This window comes from Trachinotus anak, unplaced genomic scaffold, assembly GCF_046630095.1.
Source record: "Trachinotus anak isolate AG129_WGS33_773 ecotype Australia unplaced genomic scaffold, CSIRO_AGI_Tana_v1 ptg000012l, whole genome shotgun sequence".
NCBI classification, from domain to species: domain Eukaryota; kingdom Metazoa; phylum Chordata; class Actinopteri; order Carangiformes; family Carangidae; genus Trachinotus; species Trachinotus anak.
Window position 1 is genome coordinate 9,823,789 of NW_027273863.1, and position 20,519 is coordinate 9,844,307.

Sequence of the window (20,519 nt, forward strand, 5' to 3'; positions counted from 1 at the left end):
TTTAAGTTTCTTTGTAGTCTGTTTTTTCATTCTTTTATTTTTTCCAACAAGAGATGTTAACAGTCAGAGGCTCTGGCACAGAGCCTCCTGACCTCTTAGGTCTCTGGGCCTGTGCCCAGTAGGCCAGTCAAATAATCCCTCCATGCACACATGCATGATTGAGTGCGCACACCTGGCCTTTATTCTGTACACACACACTCAAGCATGTTTGCCACCCTGCTTCATGTGTTTGCTCGGTCAGTCCTGCCCCGGCCTCTTCAGCAGACTGTGTCACCTGCTGTCACGAGCCTGAAGGATGGACATGCCACACGCACCAGCGCACTGCACCACTGCACCACGCAGCCCCTACCGGTAGAGCTGCCGGACCTCCTCCACCCTCCAACTTGCAGGTTTGTCCCGTTCTGTCCTGCCACCCCACTCCACTCCACCCACCCACCCTCTGACACATGGAAAGGCCCTCCAGCTGAGGCACTCCCTGCAGGGCAAACACAGAGGCCTGCCGAGCACAAAGGCTGGGTAAACAGCTCCTTGGCTTTCTTCTCCGGGCCCACTTTCTGCACCGAGGCAAAGACAAATGCAGGGAGGATCCTGGTCTCTGCCACTGTGCTATTTATAGCAGCGACCAACAAGGCAACAATGCACACAGCTGAGGTGCATGACATGCAGGAATGTATCGTCAGATAATGAGGATGAGCTCAATAACAACAGGAGGGAAGAGAGATCTGCTGGGGTCATAAACATTGAATATTTGTGACAAAGATGGGTAAAATAAGATCAGAACATAAGCTTTATAAAATATAATATTGCCTGTTTTTACTCCTTCAAACACACACGAAACTTTACAGCACACATCAAACTCACTCAGCTGCCAAATAATGCACCTCTTAAACAGATGAGATAATAACCTCCAGGGTGAGACACGTCGTTAATAAAATGAATCACAATGTAAACGTTAAATCAACAGGCAGGTGGCAGAGATTCAGCAGAGGGCACCACAAATTTAAAAAGTGTGTGTGCTTTTCAGAAGTGTGTCTACATCATCCATCACAGTGAGCTATGGTGATGAACTTGTTCGGCTTTGTGAGAGGGATTTGCAGCATGACACTGTTTGTACACCCATAGTTAAACCCCATGCAAGCACAACACACATATATCTTCAGCGCACACACACACACACACACACACACACACACACACACACACACACACACACACACACACACACACACACACACACAAAACTTTAGTCTCCTGCCACAGGAACATGATGGCTGTTGTGGAATTTTTCATTTCCTTAACCTAAAACTCAACTTATGAGGAGAAATTTTTTTTAACTTGAACATATTTGATTTTTTTTTTTTTAACTTTTATCGTTTCTGTCCTGCCAAAGTCGAATAAGTGCTGCTGTCCCTTTGGGATGTGTACAGTGGTTTCCATGGATACAGGGTGCTGGTCTGGGCCGTGGTAGCTGTCATAAGTCCATCCAAGTTCAGGACCGGATGGGGAAGAGGGTGGGTGGTTTGGCTTTTGGGTGGTGATATTAGAGGGAGGCAGAAAGGAATAAAGAAGAGTGACTGTTCCAGATGTGAAGGACAGTTAAAGGTTTTTTCTTTTTTTTTTTTCCCCTCCAAAGTTTCTCCAGTCTCTTCTGGAGGCACAGGTCACTGCCCTCACTGCTTGTCCTTCCTCTCTGTTTTCTTTGCGCTCTCTCCATCCAAAGGTGACTTTCTTTTCTTGGGCCTCTTCCAGCTTTTAAGTTTGTTTTCATTTTTTCAAGTGGGAACTCCCCTCATCCAGCACACCGTCCAAAGCCCCCAGGCTGAGTCTGTGGGACAAAGCTGTACTGTAGCTGGAAGAGCAAAACAGTGAACTCCATAACAACATGTTTCCACATTAACCCAGCAAATGAATAAAGAACAAATAAATCTGCAGCAATCTACGCCTCATCAAAGCGTTTCAGAGCTGCATTCCTGCAGGCGTCCTCCAGGTTTGTTGTATCACTGTTCATACAAACAAATGATAAAGCAAAGTGTCGGCATATGGCCTGATTAGAGGTGTTATTATGTGGATGTGTAACCACAGCACACAGAGGAGAGCAGTGGTGAAACTTCAGAGCGTCACTCTGGCCTCTGTCTTATCTGAAGAAAGTATAGCTGAAATGATAAGAAGAATAATCAAAAATGAAACAGCAAGTACTCTGACAATCAATTATTCATTTAAATTATTTATTAAGCATCTTGAGCTAAATGCTAACATGCTCACAGTGGCGATGGTGTAAAGTTTACTATGTTACTATCTTAGTTTAGCCTGTTACCATGGTAACGTTTGCTAATAGCACAAACACAAAGTACTGCTCAGACTGATGGGAGTGTCATCAGTTTTCCATAAACTGAAAGAAGTGTTGGACCAGTTAAAACTCCGAGCTAGAAAAGTGAAAGCATCATCAAAGTTATTAAATTCATCCTGACTCCAAACCAAAAATGTGAACCTCGTGATGCGCTAGAGACAGAGACCAGCATCGCCTAGAAATACCAAACATTCACTGGTTTCAGCTTCTCCAGTGTGGAGATGTGGGACTCTTTGTTGTTTTATGTCAATTGAAATTCAACATTTTTGTTTGAGAGCCACTCTTGGTGTCGGAAACGACATTTTCCATCTCAATTGATCTTCATCAGCAGGGTGGAGTCTGTCCAGTTTTCATGGCGTTGAAGAACATTCATTCATTCTTGAGCAGCAGCCGACAAAACAGTCTCACTGATGAAGATCATGTGATATGACTGAGAGCTCCAGAACAGCGACTTCCAAGATCAAGAATGAACTTGGATCTTAATTTTGAACAACATGGACACAAAGTCCTTGAAGTGTCCAAAAAAAGTGGAATCTGAGCAGCCTCAGTTTCTTAACAGTTAGAAATCCAGCTGCTGATGAAGACTATGTGACATGACTGGCTCCTCAGTGGACCTTGCGGTGATATTTTTTCAATTCAATCTTGGGGGTTTACTCAGGCAAACCAAGCAATTTTGGAGCGATACCTTGTCCTCGGGGAGATTTCAATTGCCGTCATTACCATTTTCTGATCTTTTATAGACTATAAAATTCATCGTATTCATTATTGATTAGTCAATAGACTGAAAGAAAATTAAAATAGCAGTTGCAGACAGTAAAATGCTTTTGTTACCTGGCTAAAAATATGGGCTGCATCCTCAGCCATTAAGGACTGCAACTATGATAAATGCAGCATTTTTTATGTGAGATGCACAATGCCAAAGTTGATGAGTAGTGTGTTCATACTGTATCTTCCTCATACATCATCCTAAAAACCACAAAGTCAACTCAGTAAAGTGTTTTTTTAAACAGATGTTTCTGACTTGCTTCTTATGTCCAGACACTTTTTCGTGGGTTCAGAGAAAATCAGAAACATCAAACAAAGGAACTTGCTCCCTTTTAACAATCCTTTGAAATGTTTTGTGTCATTCTGAAACTATGTTTGTTGATATTCACTAATGATCCAGAAATGATCACTGCACAGTACAGGATCAGAGGCTGACAGGACAAGAAACACTGAGTTCCCTCTAGTGATACAGGTATGTGACAGCCCTGTAGGTGTGACCCATCCCCAGACAAAGGTAGACTGACAGAATGTGGGACACAGTACGGGGAAGGGAATGTTGTTTTCCCTCGTCTCAGCTGACCCGGCATTAAGTAAACACAGAAAAAAAAAACGGGTGTTTTCTCTCCTCATTCCAACTCTTTTTACGAGGAGTTTAAATTTCAGGCTCGGAGGTCGTGGCCTCCCCGTTCCAACCCTACTGAGAGGAGGTGGGGCGGGGAACCTGTCGCTGAGAATAAAGGGCCCATCGGGTGAGGAGGTGCAGGCATGCTCATGCCCCTGTCTGCCGGACAAACAGGAACGGCCGCCTCCAGCCAGCCAGCTGCCTTGAGGGGGAGATCCCTGGTGGCAAATATCCTCCTGCTGAAGGGAACAAGCATTCGATCCCACCCTGTGGAGGTCAGGAAATCTGTCGAGTCAAGAGTAGCAAGAGTTCGGTGGTTTTGTCAACCAGTGAGGCGTGACTTGTGGGAGCTGAAAGTTTCTGGCACCCCATTAACAGCAGGATGGGACGGTCCAGTGGCGCTTTAAGGGCCCACAGCGTCTGGTCCTCTTTCAGCTCACACCAGCAGCGACTTAGAGCAGCACACAGCTGGACGGCCAGCTCTCGCTCCTTCTCAGCAACACTCCTCTGGTTTATGGTGATGTTGCGGTGGGTCAAAGTGAGAGTTTCACGGCTGCAGCTGAATAGTCCGTGTGTTTAGTGTGTGTGTGTGTGTGTGTGTGTGTAACAGGTTTTGAATGGGTCCCTCAAGGCTACAGCAATGAAACAAGATCCACCTCAGACTTGAGCAGGTGAAGAAAAAGAAATGAACAGCAGAGATGGGAGCAGAAGGCAAAAAGAGAAAGAATGAGGGAAGGAGAGAAGAGGAATAGGCGAGGGGAGAACAGTGAGAATCAGAGAAAGAGACACAAGTGGGACAGACATAAACACACAAGAGAAAAGGAGAGTACATTAGGGAGGAAGTCCGGTGGATGGAGGATTGAAAAATGATTTCCTCTGGCTCTGCAGGTATGAGATACAGAGTACAGAGCAGCAGAGGAAATCCCCTTCTCCACGCTTCTCCACTCAGTCCCTCCTTCATCTTTAGTGTGAGCTTCCTGCAGTTTGTAACCTCTGACGGTGACACACAGACTGTAGATACCTGATGTAAGCTGCATAACATGACCCCCCCCCCCCCCCCTCCTCTCCTGAAGGCCACAATGTTTTGAGATCTTCTGCAAAGATCTTCAGGCCACTGTTACATTTTGACAAAAGATAAAAAGTAACCTCTGTAAGTTGAGATAAAACAGAAAGTAGACTAAATACATCAAAAATATTTACTATATACTGAAAATTCACAGTGTACAGAAATATGTTTATACAACAAAAAAAAAATCACTGTTGAGCTGTTGGGGAAAAATATATCCAGTTGCTCCACAGAATCAAACGATGCAAACATGCACAGGCAAATATCCATTACAAACTTATTTATTGAGATGCAGAAAGCCATTTATATATATATATATATATATATATATATATATACTTATATATATAAAACAATAATACTATTGATCTCTTTGACTTCCCACTGATGATGAAAAACAAACAAGAAAAAAAACAATCAATAGGTTTATAAATATCATGAGCAAATACATTCTGCTTTGTTATGAAAAGGTAATTAGAAGAGGCGATTTGGGTCCAATCCATTTGAACTCCTCCAGCATTCGCAAAAATTCAAAACCTATTTAAAGGAAAAAAAAAAACACAACCGAAAAAGAAAAAGAAAAAGAAAAAGAAAAAGAAAAAGGGTTCTCTTCTAATCAGGATCTGCTTTGTCTCAAAGCTTTACAGACCATACTGGTGGCTTGGCATGTTTTAGCCTGCTGAGCACACATTGCACATATTTTATGTTATTAATGACCATTTCCATGACACCAGATAAATGTTTTAGATTATCCACCTTCTACAGCCACTGGTTTCCAATGATTCCAGTACACTATAACAAAACCCTAACTTGTTTATGATATATAATCTATACCAGGTGCCTTTATTAGTGATTATGATGTGGTGCTGTGGCAGTCAGCCGTGAACATTTTCAAACTCTCCTTGCTGGTGCATACAAGGATATTCCATCGTTCAAGCATTAAAGTGGTACTCCAGTGATTTAGCATTGCACCTCCACAAAGGTGGGAGGTGACGAGACAGACTGAAAAAAGACTGATTGGAGCAGCAGAGGTTGAGTTTTAGCCCCTAGTATGGATGAATTTCTAAAAACATCTACCCTGATGAAATCATCAAGGTTATTTCTTTTAAGTTTTGGAAAGCTTCTTCCAGAACATTAGACAACTGTTTATACAGTCTGAGTTGTGCTGGTCGTTATTAGTAAACTGTAGTAAACTTGTGTAAAATCAGTGGAGTGCCCCTTTAATAGTCAGCTGCCAAAAAACACTGAATGTCGCAGATAAACAATAAGCAACAATGCATGAAATGAAAAGTGAATCTGGTCATTTCTTGCATTAAAACAGATTCTGTTTAGCAGCCAACATTTAAAATAGATGTGTGAATATGTAACTTATGGGCTAAAATATACAGAACCACCAGTACGGGGCTTAAATCTTCCTACACTGTATATAATGTACATACAGCACAGATATGAAATGAACTGATCCCAGATGACATGAGTGAGGAGTGACCTGTCCTGACCTGGGGCTGACCCGACATCCTGAATCAGCTGCCATTACTTTCTAGCATCAAAGTCCTTGCTACAGTTTCCAGGTGATGAGGTGTAAGGCACTGGGAGCGCCTCATGATAGTGCAATGGTCAGCTGTTCCCTGTACACTAGCTCTGAAAAAATAATAATAATCGGGAAAAAAAAGTCCCAAACAGGACCTCGTTTTTCAAAATAATGATCCATTCCTTCAAACCCAATGGCCCGGCTCTGAAAGGACTGGGTAGAGACTGGGTAAAACATGCGGCTGCATGATCCCAGCAGTGTTTGTTTAAACTTAATTGAGGAAAATATTATGGAGAAATGTAATAGACAGTAACAACAGCAGCATATTGATTGAGAGTATTGGAAGTAAAACTGTATGAGGAGTACAAGGTACAGTAAATATGCACTTCCAAAGAAGAAGTGGAAACTGAAAATAGGTGAAACTCCATTGAATTGTTTGAACAAAAAAACAAAAAGGTTCTAAAATGCACCATCACCATATAAAGCAGATTTTTGCATTCATGTGATGCAATGATGAGGAAAGGAAGTAAGCAAAGTGTTTGCTAGTGTAATATTGAATAATTTCTAATGTATGTTAATGCAGTATATAAATACTGAAAAGCATGTAGCAAGATCTTCATCTGCATAGTGCAAATGCCTGATCAGCACATGTGACATTAATTTAGGAGTGAGCCTGGCAATTATTACCTGATAGATTAAGAAATTATACTGATGTAAGCTGCACAACAGACAGAAATAAAGGACTGCTGACATTTAACACTAAGCCAGTTAAAAACAGACTCATCAGTCACAACACTGCTTCGGCCACAAACTTAAAAGATGCAGTCACTGAGGAAGCACATGGTGGTGAAATCAAAATACAAACTTTTGTTTTCTCTAAACTAGGGATGTCACGATACCAGACACTTGGTAGCCGATACCAATACCAGTGAAATTCCATGATTCTCAATACCAAATGTGATGCCACAGCAAAACACAACAGAGGCTGCAGCACACACAGTGTGCTAACACACACACATACATGCAAACTTCTATATAGGCACTGTGCAAACAGCAGTTTAAAATGACTAGTGTGGTGACAGATCTATTGTGTGAAAACATTACATTTAAAAAGTCAGTGTTATTCTGACAGAGTGAACAGTAATTACAGTAGCCTACTAATGTTGTGAGCACCCAGCTCACGTCAGCCTAAATAAGCTAACGTTAGCCTTTGTGAACGTTGTGTGTGGAGCGTTGCTACAACAGATGCTAGCTGTCGCATTTCACAAACAGTAACAGTAACATTTCAGGACTTTAACATTTTGACAACATTTTAATACAAAGTGAACAACTGACATTCACCCTGAATTCTGGGTACGGTCTGGATGTCTGTCTTTGAGCTGTTTAGAAGTTTGTGGTGCTTCCTCCTTTCTTTTCAAATGCTCTGAGGCAGCGTATTCTGGATTTTGGTTGTCTGTAATTTGTCCCTGCTGATCTGTGTCAAATACAAAATATCTCCATGCACTGGTCCTTCCTGTGCCACAAGTCGTGGTGGACCTGTTGCTGCACCTGTACCTGCTGCCATTTCACGTGCTGTTATTGTGAACTGTGCCTGCCGGCATCTTCTCCTCAAATTTGTTGTCAGACTAACGCTTAGTGTTATTATACTGCTCTTGCCAGTCTCGGAAAAAGCTCACCTCTAGTACCTACAACATCTATGGTACCTTTGGTACCTCCAGTACTGTAGAAAAACAAGTACCGTCACATTTTCAGAATTTTGGTATTGACTTACCAAAGTCAAAAGTGTCAGTTCTCGTGACATCCCTAATCTGAACAAAAACAATGGAAAGCAGGCCTGCCTGTGACCAAAACACTGGGACTTTATAACAAAATAAATTATTAAAATTAACCTAAAAACAAAAAAATATATATTCATATTCTACAATCCAAGATTTCACCATTTACTTTAGAGTAAGAAAGTCTGCAGCAACAGGAGGTTGGGAAAGGGATCCAACATACACTCTCTGCCCTTCTTGACCTGTATGTCTCTGCTGCAGCCTGAAGGCTCACAGCTGATGAAGTGATGGAGACCGTACTGTGGCGTGAATGAACGGAGAGGAGGGAGGATTTGCAAACAGACAAAGAGGAGGAGGAGGAGAGAGATGCAGTGTCTGAACTTTACTTCAGGACTCACCTGCCAGAGCTGGTTAACTTGTCAAAAAGTAAATTTAGATAGATTTTTTGATATGTGCTAATTCGTGCTTTCAATGCAATGTGGTGCAGAGAATATTAAAAGCTAAAATCAAAATTAAAAACAGCTAATTCAGAGTTTTAATTGACCACTTTAATAATTTATCTGTATTAGTCTTTAATCTTTTCTTTTTGGTGGCCTCTCACCTGATGTGAGCAACACTGAAATGTTAGTGTCTTGAAGTGACACCAGGCTGTGTGGCAGGAGACCCTTGCTGATTTATCTGCTGTCATCTGGCAAGTGTTTATTTTGGACCCTGGGCAGATAGTAAAAAAAAGTGTGTGAATAAATGGACAAATGGCAGGTGGGGGGCAGGGGAGAGGGGTGACAATGCGGGGGATGCTGCAGTTTGTTAAAAAGCACAGTAAAAATCTTTGATATTTACACTGAGGAAAGTGAATACATTCAGGCAGCAAAAGGAGAGGCTGGCTACCTCTCCCCTGTACGAGGTACATTTGGCACTTCTAATCCCATCCCTGCACAATCTCTGTGACAGTCCTCTTATTATTTCTTCCTCTTCTGTCCCTTCATCATCTGACATCTGCATGTCAACATGCCACCTCAGCTCTTACTATTAAATCATGTGATATTCAGGTGTGTAAGTGGTAAACGGTGAAGCGTGGGGCCGGCAGAGCTTTTCTGTGACTGCCTCATGATAAGACAGGAACCAGGCAGATCCAGTCCTCCCCAGGGCCCCTCGCCACCCCCGCTTCAATCAGCAGGAGTCTTTGGTTCAGAAGGCACATGTGTGCATCTCTCCACAGAAACCCTCCTGTATCTTTTTTTTTTTTTTTTTTTTTTAATAATCTCCTTTGATATAAAACCCCGGCAGTGTGCAGGTCACCCGGATTCTAAGGGTCCTTCCTCCCCAGGTCGATCCATTTCCCAGCTTCCTGTTTTGTAGTCCTTTGGGAAAGGCAGAGGGAGACTGTGGGTGGGTTGTAAACTCAGATACCATTGGTCAGGTCTGTGATGACATTGGCCTTCACCAGTTTTCGGAGGAACTCCTTCTCCTTGGATATGTTGTGTGTCCATGACTGTGAGAGATCCAGAGAAAAGACAGATTCCGTCATACAACATCACAGCTTAAGTAGGAAGAAAACTGCAGGCCATATTCAACAGCAACAAAAGCATTGTTACATGCACTGAGCCACAAGCCTGTGTGCTAGTTTGGGATTTTCATATTCCCAGTGTCTATACGTGTGGTAGTACATGTGTGCATCTATAAGTGTAAAGCCACGCTGGGTCAGTTTTCCTCCCTGCTGTGCTATGAGGATTCAGTCCTGTGGGTCAACATGTAACCAGAGCTGCTGGTTCCTGTGTGGTGCTTTGGGATGGAGAAACGAAGAATCAGACAGGGAGAAAATGAAGGAGGAAAAGGGTGGAGAAAGAAACATACAGGAGGGAATAGGAGGACGGAAAAAAAAAAAAAAGCGGAAAGCTAGGCTGGGCCCTGCAAGGCTCAGACTCAGTTTAAGACTCTTCCGCAGTCTCTGGGCCAGTCTCTGGGCCATCCCTCCTCCGACTGTGCGATGGGTCACACTGGGACCACGAGGAACAATGAGCTACAGTTTTATTGTAAATTAGCATCAAAACTGGGTTGCAATGTTTGAAGTCCAACTCAAATCCAATTGCAGTCAAGAATCATAACATATTGATTTATACATTGATGAATATTTAGTTTTCATATTTTTGAGAAAAACGTTTTGTTTTTTTTATTAGTAAAAAGTTATTTTTTAGCCCCCCAGCCTCTGACTGACACAACAACTGGGTGCTGGTGAATATTACTGGCAAGTTAATGACAAAGGAGTGTTGTTAGCAGTGGCGAAGAATTTAGACTGACACCATTTAGCATCTACATTTGCAGGTAAGATTTTTAAGCTTTTTGAAATGCTAGAACTGACTAGCTAATTAGCTAGCTAGCCTGTAAGATGTTGTTACTAGTGCACTTTTCCTCTGACAGATGTTGGTTTGGTAGCTTGTTCAAAAAGCCAAAGTGCAACAAAAGTTTTGTTTCCTTGTTTGTAGAAGAAGGAGACTTTAGCTGCTACATTCACCAACTAGTTACTAATGTTGTCCATCTGCTGTTTGGTGCTGGGCAGGTAGTTTTACAGTGGGCTTTCAGATCCTTTAGCTGAGAACAACTGCCTGCTCCAAAGATGATGATCAGTGAGAGTGAATCGAAGCATTAGAATTACAGGCTGTGAATTAAAAGGTGTCAAGAACTGAGGGAAACAGCAGAGTATTTTGATAAATCCCTGTTTGTTTGTCAAGCAAATCCTTTCACACACAACAGATCATTTGATCCATTGTTAATATAAAAAAAATATAAATCATAGCAGCTTTAATTAAATCAGTTTTAACCTTGATTTACTCTGGGATAACAGAACTGAGGATCAGATAAAAGTGCAGTGTCTTGTATTGCACCACAGGTTACCTCAGTAGCACTACACTCTAAAGTGATGTATTATCAATTTTCTATTATCAGTTTTTGTGTATCTTGTCTCGGTTTCCATGGATTTCTATGGAGCTTTATAGCATTCATCCACATAAGAAACAAGCTCTTTCTCCAGAAGCAGTGAAATAATATGTGGATGATTTCTCTACTCAATGGCCGTGTGGTTCCAGAAAATCAAACAACCCCAGGGACTGGCAGTGGTTAAAGTGTTCCAAACAAAAAAGCCAAAAGTATTCCCATTAATTAGCCATGTGTGGCTTATGATGACAATGTTGATGAAGACGATGATAATGAATGCCAAAGGTTCACTGGGAGTTTAGACAAAGGTTATCCTCATACTGAGCTCATGGTTTACACCCGTCAGCACATGGGTGACATCTTTGATTCCACTGGGTTTCAGTGTAAACACAGAGAGGAAGACTTGACTGATGGAGAGGAGAGAGGTCTGTCATGAGGGCATTTAGAAAATGACTGTTCAAACCACGCATTAACAGTAAGCATGTTGCTACAGTGACTGCTGAAAGACTAGTGGCACTTCAATCCGGGGTCATTATAGCATTGATTTCTTAATGATTTATACTCTTAATTTATTGTTTGTTTTATGATCACATATTTTGTTTTATTAGAGTTTTGAGGCGCGTTAAAAGTTTTAGTTTTTATTACATGGGGTAAGAAACAAGTTTTTAATTTGTTTCAATTTTACTTTTTCTAGTTTTAGTTTAATGGTTGTTTAATAGTTCCCCACCCAGATGTCTTAAGTACTTTTAAGGCAGAAGAATAGAGCAGAGATTCAAATGTCATTTCTCATTAACACTATGTGCCTCATTTAAATACAAATTGTGTGACTGAGCAGATAACACAGAGGGAATCTCAAGAGTTCCTGAATAGGAATGTTTCAAGAACATAAATATCTTTGGATGTAAATGCAATAGCTCAGAGAAGTTAAATTCATGCATAGCTCTTGGACTATTATTACCATCAGGCTATGCTGCAGTTAATGCTTTGTAGCGAATGTATTTTGGCCGTAAGCCATTTCAACTCCCCCTCAACCTCCTCAGGACCGGTGGTCCCTCCTCATCAAATATTACAGTTAATCGTTTCTTCACTTATTCTTCAGTGGCCAGAGTGGATAGGGAGAAGCTATAACATATCATTCTTATCAGCATGGACACTATGCCACACCAGATTCCATTCAATTCATTTGAAAAGTTTATAGTGAAATAAGTGCTGTTTTCAGATGATCAAACACTCACCTCTTTAATGGCGGACATCTTTACAGTCTCGTAGTAGTGCAGAGGTGCGTGGGGAGTGTTCATGTCATAGCCAAAACCTGCCACTGCCACTTCATCACAGTTATGCAGCGCCATCGTTATAGCAACTGTTCCTAATGTTGGAATGTTCTGTAGTAAAAGCAGAGACATAGGCTGTCAGATCGTTACAGCATACACACATACCAGGAGCATTTGTCAATAAAAATGTATGTACACAGTGATTGCTATCGACTAAAAATGTGCAGTATTATTTTATTATTTCCAGCCAATTCAGAAACACTGGTTCAGAGACAGATGTCCACTCCCGCTCATGTATCTGCTTCGCTCCCTCCTTTATACATCTGTCTTTGTTCTGCCCCACTGCGGCTAACTGACTTTGAACACTTGGTGATTAACTATTACCTTTAAGACACGACCCCTGCAGACCCCTGGTACGACACAGTGATCTACAGGGTTGCACTGTGCTTCCTAACTGCCCTGGGCTGTCGGAGATCTGGGGGGTATAGTGGCTGTGTGTGTGTGATTGTGTGAGGATGTTGGAGAACAAGAGAGAGGGAAAAAAAAGAGTGTGTATTGGGGGGAAAAAAAGCTGGTCCAGGAGAAAGAGTGGAGGGAGGCCCCATTTAAACCATTACCCTGATTTGCAGCCCTCAGGGTAGGTGGAGCTGAACTAGCAGCTGGCCAACCCCCTACTGCGTGTTCTAATACAGATTAATTTACACACACACTCACATACACACTCAACATAAACACTCGTATAACAAATAGACCTCCTCATTACTTTTCACGTACATAAACATACACTCTGATAGTCAGAGGACAGACAGTGAAGTGTTCTAGGGAAATAATGCGCCAAATCATACAACTCTGTAGCTCATATTGTATAAGACAGCGCTGCAAACACCCAGACACAGAGACACAGTGCACTCCCTCTCTCCCTCTCACACACATGGGCCAGATGCCCACATGTTGAACATATGTTGCAGAGGGGAGTTCATGCAGGGGTGCTCTGGTGGCCCCAAAGGGCAGAGCTATGGTGATACACTCCTCATTTCTCTAACAATATTCCCTCTCCACCTACCAACAGATCACATAAACAATCTACACATACACAACCATATACACGTACACACTGGTGTTTAAGTTTTGTTTTTCAAATGCTTTGTGTTGTTTTTTCTGCTCCATACCCTGTTTGATAACCACCTAAATCTGTTTACTGAAATTTACTTCACTTAATTTCTCTGCTAAAATGTTCTCTTGACACAGCACGCTCAGGTCCAGACAAACATGATTCATGAGCAAATGTACATACATCAACTTCTAACGCTGAATGAAAAACCTGTAACTACTGTGGCATTTAGACTGAACCAGGGTTGCAGCAGGTATCCAGCACCTTAGCAATGCCAGCAATGAGAATATTTCCTCTTGCTTTCTCTCTCTTTACATTATGAAAATAGTGGAGGTACACTGCCTTCCTGAGCTTAAGAACCTCGCAAAAAGCCTTCAAATCCCAGATTAAAGTACAAACTTATAAGAGTAAAATACACCTGAAGAGCAGATCATATCTTATATCTCCAAAGAACCCTACTATTTTGACAAAAAGTCAATTGGAACCCATATCCTTGGTACAACTGTTCTCTAATCAAGGCTCCTGTGCATGGCTCACCCCTTTGCCCATGAGGCCATTGTTTAAGGGCAGGCCAATGAACTGGAAGGCAGCCTCCTGGATGAAGTAGGGATTCAGGATTCTCATCTCGGTGGGCTCCCGAGGCACATTGAGAGCGACGGACTTCCAAAAACCCTCTGTACCCCTCTGAGGAAACAGACAGAAAGAAGGGAAAAACAGAAAATTCTAATTAGTCATAAATACTGGTTTGTTTTTGTAAATAAAACACAAATCTGACATTCACATGATGACGCCTCCATTGTGAACAGCCAACCGTGACTTACCACCCCAACATCAAAGCAAGCTTATCCTCTCCAACACTGACATAAAACACAGAAGCCAACCAGAGGCCAGACCCCTACTAGCACTGATTAGGGAAATGGGTTTTAGGCCTTTAATGGATGAAGTCAGGATGAGGGGTTCGCAGGACATCAGTAATTACAACCCCTGGTAGGGGCTTTGGCAGGCACAAACTCGCTTTCATTCTGTTTTACTTCTATTTAAAGAAAATTCTAAATTACAATGTTAATACTTTTCAAGCTGTTGTCTAGAAAACAGAGAAAAATGATTATGATGCTGATGCTGGTGATGAATATTTAGGAGGTTCATGTTTAAACACACACTGAGTCAGTAGCAGGTTTTCCTTTCCATTGCTGAGTTGATCTTTTCCATTTTTCCCTTAACGTCCTGATAAGGTTTCTCTGCAAAATCCTTATCAGAACTTACTTCTTCTTGATTGCTATAGAGGGCAAAAGTTGCACATGGCATTAATGGTTTGGCTTCATGGAGGTGTTTGCTTTAGTGTATTAATGAGTTACATGATTTTAACTGAAGAAGTCAACACAGATTTGTCATTAGACATGCAGTTGGGAAATCACAAACCCCAAAACGGATTTGCAAGCCAACATTTGACGTTAATTATGGCATTTGACAGGAAATGGTTCAAAATCACACCTTGACCTGAGGGCGTTCTGTGAGACCTCAGGTCTTTTTACACAAGGCAATCATCATCAGTCGCCAGGGCAACCTGTCAGACAGGCCTGCAGCACCACCTGAATAAAATTATGTAACTAATGAAACACACGCTCAGCTCAGTCATACCAGAACAGCCACTGAATAGTAACATACGCAAAATCACAAAAACGTACCCTTCAACAATTTAGGGTCTAATATAAAAAATGCAAACGGATACCCAATCTGAATTACACCTCTTACAAATCAGTCCCTTTCTGCAGCGTTACTTTAAATGATCAACCCAGTGAAAATGTGCGTGATTTACTTGCCTGACAGTGTGACTTCCTAAGAGGCATGAAGCCAATAGGGTCAGTAAATGTAAATGGGAATCACCTGTTCAAATAGTCAAGCACCCACCCCGCCGCCTTTGATACAGCAATGCATGACTCTGTGTGTGTGTGTGTGTTTGTGGGTGTTTGTGTGTGTTGGCAGAGGCAGTAGCAACAAGTCTGCTGGCTTTGTGGCTTCAACGGTGGCGGCTCTTTTTGAACGTGGGCCCAGCTCTGTGCCTTCTGCAAGCTGCAACAGGAACAGCAGCTCATCTCTCCTGTCAACACAGCTTGTGTTTGCCAGGAATCTATTTAGCAGCGCTGTTTGGATGTGTGCGCGTCTGTGTATGCCGAATAAAGAGAGTGATGCATTTTTTTCTTTATTCTAGGAAGGAGAGAAGCTAATGACACACAACACACACCCCTTGCTTTACACAGCTATGACCTGACATGTACATAGACACAAATGTCATGGGGTGGGGATCTCTTTGAAGATATTCAGACAAGTACAGGTGGCTTTGACAAATGTAAGAGCCATTAGTATGTAAGGATTCAGGTCTGCGGGGGGGGGGGGGCAGGTCCTGTTATGAGTTTAGGAATGTCGGAAGCTGCTAACATTAAAAGGTCTCCAACTCAAACCTCCAGCAGTTAGGATGGTGAGGGAAAGTTAATGATAACACTCAACCCTCCTTGGAGAGCGCATTTAGCTGTCAAACGCCAGAGGAGCTCTACAGTGACAGCAATGAAGCCTGCTTATGTGGGTTGAATGCAAGACTGCAAGGTGAGTTTTAATAAGAAGTCAAGCCTCATTTGGGTAAATAAAAGATTAAAAGCAAGACTGTTCAATTCCTGAAAAAATTGCACTGTCAGTGGTGAACACTGCAGCAGCAGCACTCAAAGCTCTTGCAAATAACCCCCAGAGAACAGGATGTGACTTCCACTGCGGACTAACCGTTAACCTCTGCGTGAGTGTGTATTGGTTTGTCAAGAGAAAGAGCGCTGTGCCAGTAGCATTTGAAAACAGACTGAACAGGAAGCCGCAGAGTGGCCATACACCATTTACCCACCAAGCCCTGACACACACATGCTCAAAGGTGAACACGAGTGTGTAGCTTGGCTGGTGAGGCTGTCGCTGCTGTGGTCAGAGAGGAAATGGCTGTTTCCCTTCTCCTGCGACAGCTTTATGGTTAAATTGGTGTGGATTATTAGATTTAAGTGTGTGCACAAGGCTGTGTGCTTCAATAAAGCACCTGTTTAAACAACCTTGAACTTGGAGACTTAATTGTTTGCAATACAAGGAGATACATGGTAGAGTAGTCGATATCACTTAGTCAGAAGAAGGTAAAGTAGTAGCAGTTTACGTTCAAATTAAGCAAAACATTTAAACAAATTTCAAGAAAATTGGCAAAAGAAAATGTAATTAGTGTGCCAGTCAAACCTCAAACAGTGGGAAACAATGTGAAAAACATGTTGGAAACAGGTGGATGGAAATGCACTTTTTGGCTCAGAAATTGGCACCTTTCCCCTCTTAATAAGCATCTTGATTTTGGGGGTTAAAAGTTGTATTGGAGATGAGTCTGTTGCATGTTCTCTGAGGCACCCTTAATAAGAGCCTGGTATTGTCAAGATACTGACAGTTCTTGGCACTGCTTCTGAGATTATGAGTCAATGAGGAGGAAAAATAGTTCTGATGAATGACACTGCACAAGAAAAGAACAGTCACAGTCCCTTGCTTCACATTTAGACATTTAACAGAGCCTGACCAAACCAGGTAGGCCACAGCGACATGAGCAAAACTCATATTTGGAGGTGACTGTGCTGTCCAAGAAAAGGTCCCACACCACTGCATCCTCAAAGCACATAACACAAAGTCAACCTCAGAGAAGCTGAGGTCAAGGCTGGATTTAAAACCGGAAAGGAAGCTAAATGTCTACAATTGATAGTACATTTACTCGCTATCTGAGTGGCAAACATGGTTTCTCTCACAGCAACACGCTGGTAAGTTGGGTTGTATCCCTCTACTTGTGCGTGAATGTAATGTGTGAACAGACCTTCAGCAGGTGAGTTTGAAAGAGGCGATACTTAAGCCAGTGCAGACTGTAAAATGTACTACTGATGATTCTTTCGTAGCTGAAACTTGAGGCAGTACCATTAATGTATTTCTCACTAATAATAAACTAATACCATAACACTGTCTCTTCATGTCAGTGTTGTCAACTACACCAGAAGCTTTGTAAAGGCTAAATGTATTTGTCTTGTTTTTCATTGCTGTAGGAAAATCCCAGCTATACAAACGAACACCAAAGGATCTTAAAGCACAGGATTAGACAAAAACAATGCCAGCAAGTGAGAGGAGCTACTATAAGCCAGGAGAAGTGACGGATCAAACAGATGGAAAAAGTGATGCAGACTGAGAGATTGTTCAGAACAATGACAAAAGGTGTGCTGAAATGGAAAATACAGTCTAAAAATGTCAAAGTTACTACGTTAGGCACTTATGCATCTGCTTTCAAAACATGTAGGCACAATAAAGATGATGTACAAAAAAAAAAAAAAAAATCAGAAAACTAACAATGGGCTAGTGATAGTAAAATACTTGAATCTGACTTGTCATAAACATATGACACAAACACTTTTTCCAGTTGCATAGAACTGAAAAATATACATCAGTTGCACTTTACAAATGCAAAAAAGGCCAAATAAGAAGCAACTTGGTTTAGAGCCTTGCATTTATAGTTTTCAGTGTGGTTTGGTTTCAAGCAAAAGCCAACAGAACTTAGTCACCTTTAAAATAACGTGTTTCTCTGTATTAAATGAAGCAGATAGCTCAGTTTATAGCTCCTGAAGGACTGAATGAAATGTGTAGAAATATGGAGCAGTGAATGGGAGTGTAAGAAGAGGAGGGGAGATGGAAGAACAAAATGTTTCAAAATCTGCTTGGTTACTACAGGTGACTTTAAAACCCTTCAGTGTAAACAAACACAAACATAGGGAAGCCAAACCATCTTGTCATGTTGAGTTTTGTCCACTATAATCTCATAATACAACTGGAATGACACATGTCCTCCATTTCTTGATAGGCAGCTATCATACGTTTGGCTCTATCTGGACTCTTCAGTCTCATAAATTGCTGTGTGAGGATGTGGTTATGTTTGATGTTTATGGAGAGGACGACTCAAACGCGGTCTACTGGATTCCGGAAAGTAGACTTTAGCAATTTAGAAGCAAAAACACCAGCCACCTAACTGCTAACAATCACAATTAAGGTTGTCTGGAGGTCATTAGCACTGTATACATGTAGGACCTTTGAGTTTACAAGTTCTAGTGTCTCACCACATAAGTGCTCCACTGAAGAGGAACCGTTTCAGAAAGAATGTTTTAAAGGGAGAGAGGTTTTCTGAAGTAGGTGGTAAATGGTGAGGTGCACAGTAGGAGATTACGGTTTTTGGATCCACAGAGGTAAAATTCTGGACAGCTTTGGTTATTTTATTCACTTTTGTGTGCCAGGAATCTGAAGCATTCACCAATTTGCTTTTGCTTTTCTTGTCGCCCACCACCACCTCTGCCCTCATTGAGGTCATGGTGGTTTCCCTTTTCCTCTGAGGTTTCTCTCAACACCATGACTCTTTTGTGTTCAGCGTGGCCTCTAGATATTAACAGGTGACATCTTGGGAGATCATACAGTTATTGCTGCTGGCAGAATCTGTTGGTATCCCACTAAAAACAATTGAGTCTTTCTTTTGATCTGTTTTGACATGTCGAAGTCCTCCTTAAACTTGCATCAAAACTCAATTACCCAACATCCATTGGATGACAACATACTACTTATGAAACCCAGTGTGCAGGTCTGAGTTTTAATCATTGCAGTCTAGGTAGGTGACTCATTTTCGAAACACAACACTCATGGTAATCAGTGACATCCGGACACTATGTTAGTCACTTGGTTCATGTTCAGAATCCATGTTTACAAGTATGTAAATGTTTATGAATGCATGTATGCATGCTACTTTGGGCTTCTGCACAGATGTTTGGTCTTAAAAAAGAACCATATAGCTGGTATTTCTGTCCCACAGTGTGTTTGAGTTACAATAAACTTTGAAAATGGCATGTCTATAAACTGAAAAACCTGGGCGTTACACAAAATGTAACAATAGGAAACACTTCCTAACGATACTCCAACCAGATGGAGCTGATTTGGAAATTTGTTGGTGATATGAAGCAACAGGCTATTTTAGTAATTCCTCGCACACTCGATTTCTGGAACACAAGATGTGCAATGTTTTTAAAATATTGGCTTCACTACAATATTTTGATACTTCTGAGTAAGAACCCCTGGCTGTATTTCTATTAAAGGAGAAGTACTCTCTTCCTCAAATTGTCTCCATCCATCATTTATCTCTCTGGCCTGAAGAGAGGCAGGGAAAGCTCCTGTAAACAAACAAGAGAGATAGAACACCGACACTCCACCTTCGAACCCCGTGTTTACCACCGGCTGTATATCCTTCACTGGCTCTGTTTGAAAAGATCCCCGCATATACAAACAACTGTGGCTGTGTGTGCATGAACCGTGAGTGTGCACTGTGCATGAGGGCAAAAATCAAAACTAGACACATAGGAAAAAAGGAAATATCAACAATCGTGGAAATCATGTTTGAGTACAGTTGCAAACAGCATGTAACCGGGCAATCAACCAGGCTGCTGCATATGTGGGGTCAGACTTTCAAGCAGAGTGACAAAGGTGAGTGGTAATCACATATGCCTGCGGTAATGAGGGATTACGGACGTTGGAAGTCTTGTGATGCTGCAGCGCTGTAATTGAAGATGTAATAGAGGGCTTCGCTGAGCTGAAATGCAAGACACATTTAGAGAGAGAACCATGTCTCCAAGCTGAAGATCTGATCAGGTTCAGGGTCAAGTTTTCAAATCTGGACTTAGTCTGAATGTTGCCCTGAAGTTTATGACTCTGTGCGCGAGTGAGTGAGTGGGAGGTTATGTGTGTGTGCGTGTATGTTTGTGAGTGTACAAAACACTAAATAACAGATTGTGAAATTGCCTCGCTAATTTGTATTCTGTTCAGCCATCCAAGACTGAGCTGTAGGCGTCTGAAAAGCCACAATAGTGCAGGATAGTGAAGCACACTGACCACCGGCTGGATGAGTCACTTGCGGCTGCACTACAAGTGTGTACCGCCCACTAACCTTTGAAAAAGATGCCGAAGAAAGACACTTGCTTTCATAACCGCAGAAGGGGAGTGAAAAGGTTTTGCATCCCTTCCAGCTG

The 20,519-nt window shown here is 41.9% G+C and overlaps 1 protein-coding gene across 6 annotated transcripts in view; it reads right to left on the reverse strand.

Moving 5' to 3' along the window:
• Positions 1 to 9,318: 9,318 nt before the first annotated feature.
• Positions 9,319 to 20,519, reverse strand: part of st3gal3b (ST3 beta-galactoside alpha-2,3-sialyltransferase 3b) — a 42,393-nt gene continuing 31,192 nt past the window's right edge. For all 6 annotated transcript variants that reach the window (XM_071490354.1, XM_071490359.1, XM_071490357.1 and 3 more), the window contains 3 exons: positions 13,957 to 14,103; positions 12,273 to 12,419; positions 9,319 to 9,598 (listed from right to left, as the gene is read on the reverse strand). In XM_071490354.1, coding sequence (XP_071346455.1) covers positions 9,509 to 9,598; positions 12,273 to 12,419; positions 13,957 to 14,103 — 384 coding nt within the window. In that variant the 3' untranslated portion in view covers positions 9,319 to 9,508. The remainder of the gene's footprint in view (positions 9,599 to 12,272; positions 12,420 to 13,956; positions 14,104 to 20,519) is intronic.